This window comes from Malaclemys terrapin, chromosome 4 (genome assembly GCF_027887155.1).
Source record: "Malaclemys terrapin pileata isolate rMalTer1 chromosome 4, rMalTer1.hap1, whole genome shotgun sequence".
Classification (NCBI taxonomy): domain Eukaryota; kingdom Metazoa; phylum Chordata; order Testudines; family Emydidae; genus Malaclemys; species Malaclemys terrapin.
Window position 1 is genome coordinate 125,939,285 of NC_071508.1, and position 18,395 is coordinate 125,957,679.

General features: G+C 44.3%; 1 protein-coding gene across 2 annotated transcripts in view; it reads right to left on the reverse strand.

The window, feature by feature from the left end:
• The window catches only part of SYNE3 (spectrin repeat containing nuclear envelope family member 3), a 61,034-nt gene that overhangs the window by 31,871 nt on the left and 10,768 nt on the right, over positions 1–18,395 (reverse strand). For both annotated transcript variants that reach the window (XM_054024851.1, XM_054024852.1), the window contains 9 exons: positions 17,341–17,513; positions 16,591–16,900; positions 11,219–11,380; positions 9,787–10,131; positions 7,884–8,020; positions 5,232–5,406; positions 3,888–4,070; positions 3,479–3,622; positions 2,667–2,801 (listed from right to left, as the gene is read on the reverse strand). In XM_054024851.1, the coding sequence (XP_053880826.1) occupies positions 2,667–2,801; positions 3,479–3,622; positions 3,888–4,070; positions 5,232–5,406; positions 7,884–8,020; positions 9,787–10,131; positions 11,219–11,380; positions 16,591–16,900; positions 17,341–17,513 (1,764 nt within the window). The remainder of the gene's footprint in view (positions 1–2,666; positions 2,802–3,478; positions 3,623–3,887; positions 4,071–5,231; positions 5,407–7,883; positions 8,021–9,786; positions 10,132–11,218; positions 11,381–16,590; positions 16,901–17,340; positions 17,514–18,395) is intronic.

Genomic DNA, 18,395 nt, shown 5'->3' on the forward strand with positions numbered 1-18,395 from the left:
AAGGCAGAAACTCTTAGCTGTTTAGTACCATGACATGGAATGCACCTCCTAACTGGATATTTACAAGCTCCTGCAGATCTGAGCTTAGCCACATGGTGGGGCATTATGTATTAGAATAGTTTCCCTCTTTACAGATGACTCAAAGTGAAAAATCCTATATTTTAGTATCTGAACTAAGTACTGCCTCCTCCCCTCTTTGCATGCAAAATCACACTAGATATAATAGAAAGGGATCTGCCATATGGTACTTTTACCTGGAAAAATACTATTTTAGTGATATATTTGTTTACTATTTGTGATTAAAAACTAGAATTCCCTAGCATATTAGAGTCAAATTTTATTACAGATAATTTTTTTAGTGACATAGCAAACTAAGGCTTGGTCCACACTGGGGCGGGGGATCGATCTAGGAAACGCAACTTCAGCTACGAGAATAGCGTAGCTGAAGTCGACGTTTCCTAGATCGAACTAAGTTTACTTACTGCGGGTCCACGCGGCGCAGGCAAGCTCCCTTGTCGACAGCGCTTCCTCCTCTCGGCGAGCAGGAGTTCCACAGTCGACGGGGGAGCGCTTCTGGGATCGATTTATCGCGTCCAGATGAGACGTGATAAATCGATCCCAGAAGATCGATCTCTACCCGCCGAATCAGGCGGGTAGTGTGGACCTAGCCTAAGAGAATTTTACACGCTCTCAGTTTGTTTTGGGAGGGAAGATTTTTATAGCTGTCTTTACATGCAACAAAATACTTTCGGTCAGCAGTTCTCAACTGGGGATCTGCGAGCCCCTGAGGGTCCGTGAGCCCTTTCAGGGGGGCCGCGGAGCCCCAAGGCCAAAACCTGGTGCCCCAAGCCCCAGTGCTTAAGACGGGCGTGGTGTGGAACTAAAATCAGCACAGCCCGCCCCCCAGCCGGGAGCAGTGCAGGGCTGAAACTGGCAAACCTCCCCTCCTCACCAAGCCAGGAGTAGCAGGGGGCTGAAGCTGGGAGCCTCAATGCTCCGCCCTGAAGCTGGGAGCTGCACTGGGAGCCCCCCCTGCCTGTACACAGCCCTAGCTACCCCCTGCCTGCACCTTGAGCTACCCCTTTGCCTGCACACAGCCCCAGCTACCCCCCTCCCTGCACCCTGAGCTACTCCCCTGCCCACACACAGCCCCTAGCTACCCCTTCCCTGTACACTACCCCCATGCCTACACACAGCCCCTAGCTACCCCCTGCCTGCACCGTGAGCTATCCCCCTGCCCACACACAGCCCCTAGCTACCCCTTCTCTGTACACTACCCCCATGCCTACACACAGCCCCTAGCTACCCCCTGCCTGCACCGTGAGCTATCCCCCTGCCCACACACAGCCCCTAGCTACCTCCTCCCTGCACCCTGAGCGGTTTTCAAACATTTTGAACTGAGTCCCCCTTTGAGTTATATTTTTTGGTTACATCCCTCCTCAGCCCAGACAGACTGGTGGTTTCCTGAGTGAGTCAGTGGGTGGAGGTGGCACTCCGTCCCTGGACCATGCTGTGCAGAGCTGGCTCAAGCCCCACCACCCCGTGCCCCCCACAAAATAGAAGTAAAACTATGCCTATGCCCAAGGGTCCTCCCCCGGCCTGGAGCCCAGCGCTCCCCCTTCTTCCCCCGCTAGGCCGTGGCGTTTTTATAGCATGCTGAGGGGGGCCTCAGCAAGAAAAAGGCTGAGAACCCCTGACCTAGGTCAAATCAGTCCTTGATGTAACCGCAGTGGCTTTGGTCCATTAACTTTTAGGTCTTATAAAGCCTGCGATAAACCTTCCAGATGACCCAGTACTAAATGCCCTATGCAGCAAATCCCAAGAACATTGCACGAGCCCAAGCCAAAGAGATCTGGACACTCAGCAATGGATTCAGTCCCACAGAGTGGGGAGCCTCACACTGCACAATTGAGACTTTCCAAACCAACACGTAGTAGTGTTTATAGACTCTAAAGGGGAGTCTATCCACTCCTCACGACTTGTCTGAACACAAAAGTTGTATTGTTTAACTATATTGGTGTAGTTCAAGTCGTACAACCCTCACTAGTGTGGACACAGTTATATTGGTATAAAGGTGCTTATTCTGGTATAACCTATTCCCATATAGAATGGGACGGGAGGAGGGATAGCTCAGTGGTTTGAGCATTGGCCTGCTAAACCCAGCATTGAGAGTTCAATCCTTGAGGGGGCCACTTAGGGATCTAGGGCAAAATCAGTACTTGGTCCTGCTAGTGAAGGCAGGGGGCTGGACTTGATGACCTTTCAAGGTCCCTTCCAATTCTAGGAGATAGAATATCTCCATTTATTATTATATAAAGGGAAATATACTGGTATAAAGGTGTTTTAGAGCAGTACGGTCTAACTGCATCCACTGTAGATGTAACTGCAGTGGTTACTATATAGGTAAAAATTCCCTGCTCCCACAACCAAAATATTTCAACATCTAAGTGTAGCCTCAGTTGGTAGGATGATGGCCACAATGTAGGGTGAGGAAGATTAAAACAGAGAAAACTGGGGAATGTTTAAAGATTTATCAAGGCCATAAGAACTCAGCCCCTGCCTTCCGCTAGCAGAAAATGTCAGCGGTTGAAAGCAGACATTATGATAATGTGAAAGGATAATTTTCGCAGTTGCCACTTTAAATTCTCCACTAAATGATGAGTTACCTCCAGAGATCTCTTCAGTATCTGATAGTCAGATGAAAGCTGGTTCATTTTATGCCTGTGGGTGGGATTAGATTGAACTAGATTCTCCAGCTCTTCCATTTGAACTATAAACTCTGCCAACTCTTCTTGGATCATCTATAGAAAAAAAGGAATACTGTACATTGGCTACTTACATACTGAACACGATTTGGCCCTACAAGACAGGTGAGAACATTGATTCTGAAGTTGGTTCCATTTGACAGCATGAGATGTATTAAAGAAAAATAACTAATTTTAAAGCAATTTAGTTTCTGATGCCTAGAACTGAAAATTTACAAAAGAAGCCAGCACGCTTTCTGATACATTAGCAGCTGATTACAAAGAAGCCAAGTGATAGCATACTTGCTGCTAGTAGGCTAATTAAAGCACCACAAATGGTACAATAGCATCAAAATAGCAGCAATTTAAGAACTTGATTTTGCTGTCACTGAGACCAGGTCTGCACTAAAAAGTTAGGTTGACCCAGCTGTGTCGCTCGTTTCTCTTTGCACTACAGGAAATATCCCAATTCCCAGCCCCAATTCTCACCACTGTGAGATCAGAACCAGGCTGTATAAATTTATCATAGAAAAAACATCTTTCTAGAATCAGATAATCTAGAATCAGACTGGTGTGACAAGTCAAGCAAAGAAGGGCTTCTCCTTGCCCCCCGGTACTTCTGACATTAATAAATTATACATTTTGCCTAGAAGGAAAATAAATCAGTCAGGCCATCTGCCAACGTGAACATGATTAACATGCAAGTAGCATAGATAACCATCATTGTAACATACCTGTAGTCTCTGGAGTCTTGTTTCTTTACCTAAAAGGTCAGGTTGTGGTTCATTCTCTAGATCTACTTTGGCTCTGATAGCAGATAACTTCTTCTGCAGAGGCACAAAGCCTGCATCAAAGTCTTTATGTTGAGTTACCAAACTCTAGGCAGAAAGAGCAAAAAGAGCACTCATTATAACTACAGTTATATTATTTTGTGAGAGTCTACTTGACACTCTGAGCAAATAAGCAGCTGCCCTGCACAATAATCTACGTTTCTATTAATCTACAAAATGCATCAGACACAGTTGATTAGTATTCGTGAATTTATTTATACAAAACTGGATTAATAAAAGATTAATTACAATCTTTGGCATGGATATTAAATAGTAAGCAGGCCTTGGAGTGAACTTAATATTAACTGCTCACCTGCAGTCTGCTTCTCCTTTGCAGCAGACTTTTGTGTAGAATTTCTCTCTCCTTTGCCGTATCGGTTACTTCCACAAGGAGAGACTTTGCTCTCTCCTCACCAAAGATACTGCTTAGCAAATCCTTCTTCAGCTGTAACATCATCAACTGCTCCTTGAATTGGGAGCTCTGAGCCAGGCATGCCTACAGGAGAACAATTCTTCTAGTGAAATCGGAACACCAAGGGCTACATGAGTGGATCAGGTGACAAATGCACAGAAAAACAGCAAGGCCATGACTGTAGGACAACAGAATCTTGAGCATACCTGCTATACCACAAGGCACCCACAGAATGCCCAGCCGAGAGCCAACTCAGCAACTTGCCAGAACCCTCAGGGCAGCACTCATTTTTTTAAAATAAAGGGACCCAATTGCAGTCACCTTCATCCCGAATATGGAGATGAGGCCCAATGGCTCAGCATGAAGCCTGGCTGCACGCATCAAGGTGAAGCATTGGTTGCTGGGATCTGTCGCCTACACTCTTAAAAGGAGGAAGCTGTGGGCAACACTGCAGGGCTCTGTGGGCCTACTCCAGTCCTGGTACAATGTATGACTCAGGCTGCTATACCACAAACTGCATCAGGAAGGAGTAAACTCTGCTCACAATATTTCTTTTATATAAACCGGACTGCTTCTTTGGTTCTGCAGCTGCTTTGCTGACCTGCATGAAGGAAGCCTACTCAGCTACAGGGGCCTGACATGAAACTGTCTTATCCGAGTTATGGTTCAGTTTGATCCCTGTTTATGAAAGCATTTAGTCCAGAGATCCAAGGAGTGAGGGTTTCGCCATCACTACTCAATTCATGGGTGCATGCAGCAATTATGCATCTTCATCTCTAAATTATATTATTAGAAAAGTATTAATGGAGTTCTCAGATTTCCAACCCAGATGGATTTGGGGTTACTGCCAAAGGCAATAATAAGGCACTTAGCTCTTATATAACATTCCTTACTCAACTGGCAACTCTAGCTCATTAAATAGAATGCTCAAAATGATGTGATTTTGTTACAATTAGTGAAGATGTAGGCCTGAGTTTCAGCAGTGTGTTATTTCCTACAAGTTTCAGAGTAACAGCCGTGTTAGTCTGTATCCGCAAAAAGAAGAACAGGAGTACTTGTGGCACCTTAGTTAGTCTAAAATTTGTTAGTCTCTAAGGTGCCACAAGTACTCCTGTTCTTCTTATTTCCTACAGGAACTGGAAAACATTCTCAGTTGTCGCCATCAGACAGCTGCATTCGTGCACATGTCACTACAGCTTGTGCCGTGCGAACAAGATACTGGCTTCCTTAGCTGCAACTCTCTACCTCAATCTGAAGTAAGAAAGCATGTGTCAGGGAGGGCTCAGCAACGTTAGCAGTGGAGTCCAGAAGTCTCTGAGCTGATGGCTTCCACAGCTGGAACTCTCGCAGTGGATTTTGAAAACTCTGCCTGAGCTCAGTTTCAGTCCCAGTGCTCATTTTAAATGTCTTTCCCTTGACCCTGCAAGAATAAGCAGATAATGGAGAGAATGATTAAAGTGAAATCTTTAGCTAAATGTGCAATTCACTGAGGGACAAAATAGCACAATCCTTGTGTGCCTGCTCCCCCCAACACAAAGAACCTCAGTTTTCTCCTTGTGTACTCCTGGCTTTGTCCACCCTTTACTAGGCAGCTGCTTCTGCCAGTCAGATGTCCAACAAACCCTGCTTAGATCTGGAGGGACACATTCATCTCTGCTCCAACTCCACTGAAATCAGTGGAGATGCACCAGGGATGAAATCTGGCCTGGCAGTTCCAATGCCAAACAATCTCATTGTGTTCCGTTTGTTACCTTCAGTACTATCCACCAAGTAAGAGCAAAGGAACAATGTGGCTGATGGATGGGAGAAACAAGCCATGTACGTACATCTAAGAAACCTAGCGTTTAGCTGCACCCCCCTTTAGCATTTATACATAAAAAGGTGAAAAGGGAGTTTTGGTCCATTTTTAATTTTTTTTTTAATCTTTACACACAAAAAATAAATGTTTGATAACCCAAAATTGCCCAGAATAAAGGGGACACAAATAAATTTTCCTGGTCTTTCATTCTAGATTTCTTAAACTTCTTAGAATCATTTGTGTGTCAAGTTAAATCAGTGGATAAATTAAAATAGCAAACACTCATTAAACTAATATATGGTTTAAATATCCAGGTTCCCAGTATGAAGGCTGGTCCTAAATGCTGTGGGGTTGTGAGAGTAACTTATGCAGTTCCCTTCCCAGTGGCAGACCCCCCTACAGTTATCTCCTACTTCCCTATGCTTTCCTGACCTTGGATCCTGAAGTCAGGAGCATCTTGCAGTATAAAGTTTACACATAAAAGGAAACATTGTTCTGTTAAGACACAGGAATGAGAATCAAGAGACTAGAATTCAACTCCTAGTTATACCACAGACTTCCAATGCAATCTTGGCTAATTTCAGTTTTCTGCATCTGCTTCCCCCTCTCTGAAATGGAGATAATACTAGTTACCCACATGTCACAGGGGTGTCTGCAATGAGCTTAGCTTTCTGAGGGCCCTGAAATCCACAGATGGAAATCTCTGTTATTACTTCCTTTGCCATCCACTCTACAGCCTCTGCCAGCAGCAGCCTGTGACTTTGCCACGCCTTTCAAAGAAGCAGGAGTAATGGGAAAAGCTAGCAACTCATTAAACAGTCACTGATTTCTGATCAGAGGCAAGTTTAAGTCTCCTATAGTTGTTCTTCAGTGGAAAATAAATCCCAGTTTGTTTAATTTTTTAAATGTGAAGTGCTTGCTTTTCTGCATCAATTTTATTCCTCCAATCTTTTTCCATTTGCCAGCACAGTCTGCTCTAGGGATAGGGAAACCAGTTTAGATACAATAAAAATAAACTGACCTTCTTTTTCCCTTCTCAGACTGATCCTTTCTTGAAGTTTGCTACCTGCAGCCTCTGAACTTCCTGATTCCAGACAGCCTGGAAGCGGAAGTGCTAAAGCACAGGGAGAGGCTAGATTTGCAATGTTTCCAGCCCGAAAATGGAAACAGGAAACAGGATGTAGGTAGTCAGAGAAGCTAGAATAAGCCCTGACAGATAACTGGGAAGGGAATGATTCATCAAAACAAACCTCCCAGAAAAAGGCCATGTGCACTCTGCAGTAATTCAGCCAAACCATTTACAACAACAGTTCCCAGTCTGATTTTTAGTTGAGCATGAAAAGCAATCAAAAAATAAAAATACTGATTCTACAATGCTAAAACAAGCAGTCAAACCAAATATTTCATCCAGACTATACACGGTACAGCAAGAGAGGGATCCAAGAGCAGGAGATAAGGAATTTGTGTTCCAAACCATTATGGAGCCTGACAATATACTGTACACACAGTCAAATCTTCCCACTACATCAGAGAAACCACAAATATCAGTTTCCTTTGCTATTTTTAACATGTAAATGCATGATCTTGCTCCCATTGAGGTCAGAGGCAAAACTCCTACTCACCTCAATGGAAGTAGTCTTGGGCCCTAAGAAAGAGATTTTCTAGCACTCAGAACTAGGGCCAGATTTATGGAAGTATTCAGCCACTGAGCCGCTCATGTTGCAACACTTCTAGCCGGAATGCCAAATGAGGCCAACGCACAATGGTCTGAGCTCTTCTGAAAAACTGGCTATTTATTTTGGTGCCTAAACGGGAGTTGAGGTCTTCTGGGACTTCTCCTGAGTCAATGCTTCTCAGCAAGGTTCCAGGAACTGGTCCCAAAGCAGCAAAGTTAACTGAAACGTGGGATGTGGCTATCACCAGTAAAAAAGAAAAACAAAAGAAACCCCCCCAAACCCTTTGTGACTCTGCCACCTAAGGTCAGTCTAACTTGCACTTTTTCCACAGGCCCCTGCTGATTCTTGGAGCCATTCGGTCCCCAGTGAAGTTTTATGTCAAACTGCTAGCCGACCCCACCCACATTCCCCACTGATAAATACCTTTGATATTCCCGTATTGCGGCTACAACACCGTCAGAGAGTGGTTGTATATTCTGTGAAAACCGGAACAATTCCTTAAGCTGAGCCTTCAGTCTCTCAACCTTTGACTCTTCTGCTGCAAGCGCTGCTCTTGTTGCCTTAATCATAAAAATAATGATCAGTTTGCATTATAAGCACAAAACCTGGAACATGAAATGTATAGACCATGCTGAATCTAGAGATGGTCAAACTATTTGCCACAAGCCATTTGTGTGTCAAATTTGGCCCTTTTTTCTGTTCTCAGGCTGTCCATGAACCGATCAGGATTTTCATAAATGTCCATGTTGTTTGTTATAGTTAGGTGATTAATTTTTAAAAAACCTTTGTGCCTATGGGTGTTTTATAAACTGTTCACAGCAAGTGCTCTGTGAGTATTTTAGATGCAGAATTCACCATTTGAACTGTATGACTGGTCAACAAAGTCACATGGCCAGGGATGCTGGAACAATTTTTATAGCGGCGGTGCTGAGAGTCAATGAACCAGACTGTAAACCATGGCCACCCTTACCCATACACAAACTACGCAGCTGCGTGCTGCTCCAGTGGCCAGTCTGATCGCCCGCCCAGCTGAGCCGGCCAGGAAAGCTGCCCCCGCTCCTACCCCATCCCCACTCCACTCCTTCCCCATAGCCCCTGCCCCTGCTCTGCCCCTGCCCCACCTCTTCCCACCCCTGCTCCGCCCTAGCCCCGCCCCCACTCCACCCCTTCCCCTGAGCTACATGCCGGGGGACTGCAGCAGGGGTCGGGCGCTCTGCACTCACCAGGTGGCAGGAAGTGGAGCGACCCAGCCCCAGTCTGCTCTGCTGCCAGTGAGTGCTGGAGGGCGGTTCTCCCCTTCCCCCCCGTGCCTGTTTCTGCCCCCGCCCCCCGCGGAAGCCTGGGGCCAATCACCCACACACACTGGGGGGGGAGGGTCTGCAGAGGGCACCACAATGTCTAGGGACGGCCCTGCTGTAAACCCTGTATATAATGGAAACCACTTCAATCCAGGGAGTGCTGCAGCACTGCCCCCCTAACCAAGTTTCAGCACCTATGCACATTGCTTAATTTCTATTCCCTGATTGGGCGACCTAAGGCGAGCAGCACTTCTGCTACAATTACAATCAAACCTATTTGTGCTAATAGCAGCTCTTCCGCAAACAGTACAAGAATACAATATGGTTATATGGATGTGCATGGAAAAGGGAACAAAAAGGGGTAGGTACACAGCTGGATTGAAACACAGTTTGGCTTTAGTGAATTATGTTTACAACTACTTTTGCTTTACTCTTTGCACAGTACTTGCTGAATATGACATATAATTAGGCATTTTGGATTATAATGAAAGTAACAAAAATGATGACCGATGTATAAATGTTACAGTTGTTACCAGTTAATAATGTGTGATTTTGAATATTCTATCTGCAAAAGACCCTCTTCTTATGCCATCTTATGTTTAGAGAAGTTTGATTTTTTTAACATGGGAGTTCTACAACCTGAAACCTGAAATTATAAGTGTGTGTGCACATGCCCACCAGTACGCACTTCATTTTAATGGGACTACTTGCAAAGAAAGACACAACCCCATATAAGCAGGAACAAACAACATTATTTGCTGTACCTAAGGAGAAGCTGGGAACAGATAGTGTGAGGCAGAGACTGAAAATTTTTTGGTTCTTTTCTCCCTATTCACATTTTTCCTTATTCAAGTCCACATACATTCTTATACCGTCCTCAGCCCCATAGTATCAGAGCACTTTCCTGCAATGCACTGTGAAAGGACTAATATCTGTATGATCAAGGGTGGTCATGTACCTTCAGTTTTGTCAATGTGTTTACCACACTTCTCTTGTTGTTTTTAGGCATACAAAATACAATCACTTACGATGTATTTTCTCCACAGAGCTACTAAGTCCTCTTCACTCTTCGGCTTCTCCCCTGACTCCAGGTCATCTTCTAGTCTTTGTAGCATCTTTCTGAATTCCTGGACTTCTGCTTCCAACTGTCTGGCTTGGGACTGATAGGCACTTTCTGACTTAAGGATCTTATGCATTCTCTCCTCTTCCTCAACACATATTAGTTTCAACTTCTCCAGGGCTTTCCTCAACTCCTCCAACTCATCCTTCATCTTCCCAGCTCCTAGGGGGGAGGTGTTCTGGATCACCCCTGTAGACTGAACCTCCAGGCATTTCAATTTCTTTTCACCACGCTTGACATCTTTGGCAATGTTCTGAAGAAAGAAGGGAATCAGAAAGAGTTAAGTGGAAAGAACGGTGGGGTGGGGTGGAGGTGGTGGGGAAATGACACCTGATAATATTTACTTTTATCTGTGTATTTATTTTCTTCTCCAATTGTTGTTTCAAGGCATGTCACTTATGAAGTGGCCAGCTGCCAGATTTGATATACTTACTTAAAACTTGCAGCCTTATGATTTAGATAATATAACAGCGGGAGCATGGCTTCCCAAGAACTTGAGGAATCTTTTAAACCTGTTGGGCCTGATTTTCAAAAGTGTTCAGCACCCACAGGGCCAGTGGAAGTCAACAGGAGCCACATGTACTTGGCAGCATGGATACTCAGGCCACTGTGTCTAAAGTTTAGTAGCCCAAACTAAGGCACCCAAAATTGGAGACCACTTGTGAAAAATGGTGCTGTTAACAATGTCACCAACCCCAAGCATTCAAAAATCATGAGTCAGGCCCACCCAAAATCATGAGATTGGCTTAAATCATTAGATTTTTAAAAATAATAAAGGTCAGGGTTGTTTTTATTTGCCTTCTGGCCTTTGAGCCTCTGTGTTACATTCAGATCATGTTTATATGCTTCTCTCTGTAACCAGGAAGGCTAGAAACTTACATTTCTTTTTTTTAAATGAAAGCTCAGATTCTCATGTAATCACATGACTCCAGGAACTGGAGCTTTAAGAAAAATATCAAATAGCATGAGACTCATGATAAAATTGGGAGAGTTGGCAATGGTGTGTTAATGACATCACAGAGAGAAAGTGGCAACTGGACAACTCCTGATTCAGGACCCCTTCTTTAGCTACTACAGCAGAATTTGTTTTAAATATCCCCATCTGATAATATACCTTCCCCCCGCTGCTTCAGATTTCTCCCCAGAGCCAGATTTGAACTTGCAGTGCTTGAATTCTAGGCCCACAGCATACTCTTGGAGCCACACAACTCTTAGGAATACACTATTCTGTTAAATACTTGTATGATTTGGGGAATATACACAAGAAGGGATTCAAGTGAGGAGAATGCATTTCTTAGCAGCGCTCTCCCTCCCCCTACTAGAACTGTATCATAAAGAACCTGCAATGTCTTTAGCCCATTGTCTGCTGGCAACTTTGTTGTTTCTCCAATGCAGCAGTTCAATCCTTCAGTCACACCATTCAGCCACGATTGAAATTGGTCAACGCTGGTCTTGTATTGCTCATGTTCCTTCGTTATCTTTTCAAGCAATTTCACTCTGCACTGTAATAAGAAATGTCCAAAATGGTGAGGGCAAGAGCTTACCTGTCTCTTCACAGGTTGCATTTTTAACTAGGAAAACAGAGCCCATTTCCTTTCACCCTCATGTCACTCAACCTTTTCAGGAATTCACACCTCATCTCCAGTATGAGGACAAAAATATGTAAAGCTTTCTCCGGATCTTGGCTGTGCTGTAGCACCTCAACATTTATTCAGAGAACAAAAGATGGCAAGGTCCTGTGAGGTCAGTGCCTCGCCTCCCCTTTCCAAAGCTTCATATTTTTCATTAAAAAGCGGTATTATCCTTTCCCAACTTTGCTTTGAAACAGGAGACAATATATGGGGTCAGCCTAGAAGCTACAGCGAGAGCCTCCATGCTGGCAAAAAGTATAGGATTACTCTGTCTGATCATGCCTGGGGCATGTAAATTATTTCACAGCACTTGCCATTTAAACAAGATGTAAAGAAACTACTATAATTGCAGCATTAGAAACTCTGCAATACTTTTAGCATCTATAGTAATCTCCAAAGACTTTGCTTTCATTGGCACAATATATAGGGCCTGGCAGTGTTTGGCTCTGCACAAACTAGGGGCAGGGTGCAAGGAGACGTCTCTCTACACACATCTTATGCCCCTATGCAGGGGCCAGAGACAGGACTGGATCCTGGGATCTGGCTGATCTACACAAGGTCAGGTCACTGGTCTAGGAGGACAGGTGACTCAAAACTCCCATCTGCTTTCTCCTGACCCTGGAGCTGCTCTGTGCAGACCCTGCATCAAGTTGGAATAGTCTGAGGGTACCTCTATCTTGTGTCCTCTGCAAACATGTCTGAAGACACCATGGTATAGGAGCATTCTGGCCATGTCACCTCTCCTCCAGCCATGCCAGCAGCGCAGAGGCAGAGAAATGCATGAGGCCATATGTCAGCTCCAGACACCAGAGGATCACCCTTGTGCTAGGATGATCCTCCAGAGCCAGTCCCTCTTGCTTTAGGGCCAGACCATGACAGTGGTGCAATGCAAAGCAGCTACACTGCACTGGAGAATCTGCCCCACAGTGACAGTCTTTGCAGTCAGAAGGCAAAATTCTGATCTCAATTACGTGGAGTATTGAAAACGCTGTTGAAATGGGAGTCTGTCCTTTAAATTTCAGGGCACATTCCTGAGCCTGCTTGCAGGCTAGGGAGCTCTGTAGGGAAGCGTGTGATCTGGGCCTGGCCTAGCCTAGTGTAAGGGATCATAAACCTCGAATCAAGCCTTGCACATAGTGGGCCAGATCCCTTGGCAGAGAAAGTGAAATGAAGACATAAATACACTAGGACAGGAAGTGCAAATTGTAAAAACTCTCAAGTGGCAGGATTCAAATCTGATTGATAAACAGAATTATGGTGAAAATGTACTTCAGCATCTTACAGTAAAATTACAAAGGTTGATGAAGGAGAAGATGCACAGCTTAAATTGAGAAGCAGCTTAACCTTTGCCTGGGACAAGCTGTTCAATCAAAATGAAGCAGTCCAAGACTTGGAGATTACTGCTGAGAATGTTGCGATCAATCAGGTCATGTGATAATGACACACATTTGAACAGACACAACATTGTGCTAAGCTATCATATGAAAAGCTAACCAAGGGCAGGCTGAAAACCTGCCAGACTGCTAGACGGGGCTGCCTCTGAGTGCAACTTTTAATGAAGAGAAAGACGCTGCCAGGCGGGGCTGCCTCTCAGTGCAACTTTTAATGAAGAGAAAGACGCTGCCATTTGCTCTGTCAGGCAACTAATTATTCTTTTCACTGAGAAGCAACACAAAAGGAGCATTAACTCTTGCCTTCTGCAGAAGCACTTGAATAATCAGAGAACATCTACCAGGCAAGATATGGCATGGGGAGGAATGTTTGTATTGACAAGAAAATAACAGATCCCAAGCAGGCTGAGATGAGGAATACTAAGAGATGACATTGTGAAGAATATATGCAGGTTTTTGGTTTCAGGTTCAGGACATGCTTTTGGTGCACCGTTACCCAAGAGATCAAGCATGAAGGTCTACCCCATTCTCTGGCCTCTATGGGTATGTCTACACTGCACACTAAGCCCAGGTCTGCGGGACCCAGGCTTGTAGAGTTGGTGTTTCCAAATCAGAGTTTGAGTGTTCACACTGCATTGTAAACCTTGCTTTACAATTGTGGGACCCATGTCTCAGAGCTGTGCTAACATGTCCACACAGCACTACACAGACCTTCTGACTCAGGTCTGCAGCTTGATCTGGGTCCGCACTGCAAAATGACAGGGCTTGGACCTGAATCACAGCGGGAATCAGGCTTTGACCCACTCCCTTAGCGGGACCCTAAGACCCAGGTCCTGAGTGCTTGCTGACCCGAGTCAGACTGATGTGTGTGTGGACAGAAGTGGGGCTTGGGCTCAAGCCTGAGTCAGAGCCCAGGTTTAGTGTGCAGTGTAGACATACACTATCTGCCACTCCAGCAGCAAACAGGGGCTATAAGTAGCCAGCAAACAACTAAGGGAGAATTCCTGGTGCAGGCATTGTGTTAAGCCACTGCTGGCTCCCTGCAAGCATCGGTACAGGAGGTGTGTGAGGGCAGTTGTGGGGCTGGAGACAGAAGAGAATGTATTGGGGCAGAGCTGTACAACATGCTACCATGGCCAATCTGGCTTGCGCTGGAAGCCACACGGAGCTCTGCAGAGGATGCCATAACTTAGGGGTGCCTAAATTTCGCTAGAGGTTGTTTCAGCCGCTCGAGCAGCCCAGAATTGGGAAGGTGCCAAAAATGACTTCAAGCCACCCTCTGCCACTCTCTCCCCCTAATTCACATGGGATTGTCTGAGAGTAGAATGAAAGACTATAGGTTTAATTTAAGAGAACCAACAGGAATCAAAATATTTGTGTTTTGCACCAACCTAGATTGAATAAGTGTTGAAAATTTACTTCACTACTGTTCCTGTTAAACAAGAAAGACAGGATGTCTCCGTGATTATTTATATTTAGATTACATTCTTGGTTAGTACCAATAACTTTTTTTTTGGGGGGGGGGGATGGAAGAGACGTGTGGAGCGGGGGAGGGAATTGGCTGCTGTGTGTAAAAAATATTACAATTGTAATTAAGAGAAATTCTGGTGAATATAATTTTCTATTTGGGAGTGAGAAGGATACTCAGTGGCAGCAAGAAAATATGTTAACTCACCGGAGAAGCAATATCACAGTTAAACCATTTGAGAAATGGAATCCACTTGCTCAGCCTGTGACAGAAACGGACAACTGCACGAGATCTAAAAAAGCTTCTTGAGTACTAGTGAAATTTACAAGTACCAGCAAGCTGTCTCCTGTAGCCAACTTTGGAATTCAGCTGTCATTTGCAATTTACACGTAGTCTGGCTCCCGATCATGAGAGGGGCTGAGACAACTCCCTAGATTAAGGGATCTCTTTCATTCAGTCCTCCCTCCCATTGTGAGAGGTAGCAAGGTTCCTTCAGCTACCATTATTCACTTCCTGGCAAGACTCCCTAGCTGCCTCTAACCTTGGAATTAGCCAGTGAGTCCCTCATTTATTTCAGTCACGAAAACTAATGTTTTCCACCACCCCTTCCACCAGCAGCCTCCAGAGATTTTTCAACTGGATTGTTTCACTTTCTCTTTTGGCGCAAGGTGGCATTTGTAGCTGCTTCAACTGCCTTTTCTAGAGCCTCAGTTAGCTGGAGACATCAGCATGTATTTTACCTAAATACACTGGGCCTGATTCTGATCTCACAGCAGCAACAATCAGTGTAAATCTACACCGGTGTAAAACTAACCTAAGAGATCTGACTCAGGCTCTCCGTATTCAGATAATTTGTTTGAGGGAACTAGCGAGTCCAAATATCAAACTGCACAACACAAATATTAGCTGTTCATGGATTAAGGACAAACCCTTGTTTAGAGGGAAGTCACTAAACATTTAAATTGGGAATCTGGTGAAATTTATAATCCCAAGAGTTGACTTGCCAGGAGCAAAAAGGGGTGTTTTTAATGAATGGATTTACTCTGCAACCTGACTTTGATTAAATGTTTCTTTAGATGTATTTATGGCTAGAAAGTGTGACTGCAGCAGCTGCAGGCACAGAATAGGGGTTTATATTTTTTTAAATATTTTTAATGAACAAGTTCATCTTCATGAAAGATTCTAGCCCTGGAGACTCAAGGCTTCTGTTTCCCATAGAACCACAAACTTCCCCACATTGCCCCTTCAAGGAGACTCCATGCTCCCCTTGGATAATGATTTCTTGGGATGAGAGTGTCCAACAATCACCATGACCACCCAATCCTTGGTCTGGGTGAAGAAGTGGGAAAGAAGAGCAGGTGTCATTGTTGTACAGGCAGATGACAGAGCTCATGTAACAGAGTTCAGTTTTATTAACACTAGTTGTTTGGATTAGTCAGTTACCAGACACTGGAATGCCTGTTCTTCCCCAAGGCAAATCCAAAGCCACTGATGTACAAAAGCTACTGTACAGGTGGCTAGATAGACCCTAGATATGTCCTTGATCTACTCTCATTGCTCTAGAGTCTTGAGCATCCCTACGTGTAAGCCTCTCCTACCCACCAAAGGCAAATCCTTGTCCCATAGCCAGATCCTTCCCACTGGTTGTGGAAATGAAGGGTATTGTCTCATCTCAAACCTTCACCCAAACCAACTATCAAAGTGAGTCATGGACATGAAAAGGTGAATTATGATGTTGACCACCCTCCTGTCTAATGACCACCGTACCTCTGAAATTGAGGGCAGGTGCAGGCTGGAAAATGAATTAGCATCTATTGAAAATCTTTTAGCTATTAGTGTTGGCTGCCTATTCTTTGTGTTGGAAAAGCATTAACTGCTTGCCAACTCTGTGAGTCTGGATCTGGGGATTTGTGTTATAGCCTCTAATGAGGGTGCAGAGTTGGGATGCTTCCTCATCTCCTTGGATGGATTATTTTGCATCAAGATCACACTGAGATCTTTGATTTACCAAAGGACAGGGAAGCATTTGCTTTGGGATTGTTTGTATTAATCTTGCCCTGTTAAGAACACTCAAACCTTCTTTGCACTATAGATACATTCTTTTCCCATGAACCATATTGGGGAACTCCTAGCTCTCATATCAGAAACACTAACAGTAAATAATGCAGGCTAGTAACTGGTGAGCATCTTAAACCCTCCTCTCTTTTATAGTTGCATTTTACCTGAGCTTCTGCCTTTATTTCTTCATATTCCACCTTCATCTTCTTCTGGACATCCTCATCGACACTCGGGTCACCTATCCTGTTAAACAAGCAAGCAGCTTCCTCCAACAGCCTTTCCAGCAGGACTGACTGATTTAGAACATCGTTCAGCAGAACCTGGGAGTGGCTCAGCTGCCATTGCTTCTCCTTTAAACCGAGCTGCAGCTCTATGTCAGGCTCCAAGGTAACCTTCATGTTATGAATCCAGGCGTAAAACTCATCCTGGGCTTTCAAGTATTCACTCCAGTGCAGCCACACCCATTCAATACGGCTGTTGGGGAAAGTGACAAACAAGATACATGAGGTTCTCCCAGGACCAGTGAAGAGGGTGAGGAGTGCCAGATGCGTTAAAAAATATTGGCAATAAAGAATCAGATTCTCAGACAGGATAAATCAGCTTAGCTTCATTGACTTCAGAGTGTCACAATCCACTTCCCAGCTCCCCCCGGCTGTGGGAAGAGGTACCCTGTGCTAGCCCTGTGCCTGGCAAAGATTATTTCTCAGGTCATTGGCCTGGCATATTGTGGGTAGATGTAGAGCCAAGGTTCCACCTACTCCCTGCTCCTTTCCAACATATGCATGGGAACCCAGTGAAGGCTCCTCTCTCCCCCGCACAATACAGATAGCCAGAGCGGGGAGTAAGGCGGCATTGTCTGAGAGCATTAGACAATATGTCAAATAGAGTCTTTGTGGAAACAGCATGTGTCCTACCTGTGGCAATGAGTAATGTAGATGGCTGTTTCTTCCCACATGGCTTTAATGTCTTTCAGTTTGGATAGTATCTCATGCTTTTCCTCCTCGCTGATGCAGCGAAGAAGGGCATCTGCTTTCATCAGGACCAAATCCATTTTCAATCGACCTTCTGGCTCCAATGCACAAATTTTCTATTAGAAAACACAAAACTGAAAACATTAAAAAAAAGAGAGCCTGCCAGTGTAGTTATTGAATTAGAACTTTGTGTTTATATAGAAATCATTATATCCCTGCTGGAAAATGCCTACAACATTTAATAGAAATAAAAACTTTTCTACTGTTTTTTTCAGTATTCTTACAGAATTTAATTAATAGAGAAATATATCCCTGTTGTAAAATAGTTACCACCACCAACAGATAGTAGATCATTCTCTGTTAACTTCTGTAGGTTTTCACGGTAATTTCTACACAGCCCTGTTGGGTTAGTAGCTATTAAGTTCTATAGGACTTGCCTGTAACAGCAGTGTCTCCACTACTGCTACAGATCTATTGCACTACATAACCACATGACGTCTAATTCACTTTCTTGGAATAAGTGCAGAGGAGACACTATTCATGGGAAACATTGAGCAAAGCCAGTATTGTAAGTTGCACCAGAACATGACATGGGATCTGCACAAAAAAGCACTTTGTTGCAAATCATAGAAGACACACTTTGAGCCACCCTATAAAAAGATTAGAGAATGATATCTCTGCTATTAAATTCTATTTCTACACAAAAACATGCTGTGTATCAGTTAAGGCTCTGGCACATACATGCATACCTAACACAAAACCTACAAGCAAGGAAATGAAAGTTAAGCCATCTGTCACTATGTATCTTCTACTCTTCCACCCAGAGACAAACCTAACCCTTAGTACAACCACCCCACACCACACATACCACCTTAATTCTGTCCTAGTAGTGTTGTCAGCCTTCCAACATCACCTTCCCACTATCACGCAGACCACTAGACTTCCTTTCCCTGCTATTCCTCTGCACAGTTCTGGGAAACCACACTCATTCAAGTTGG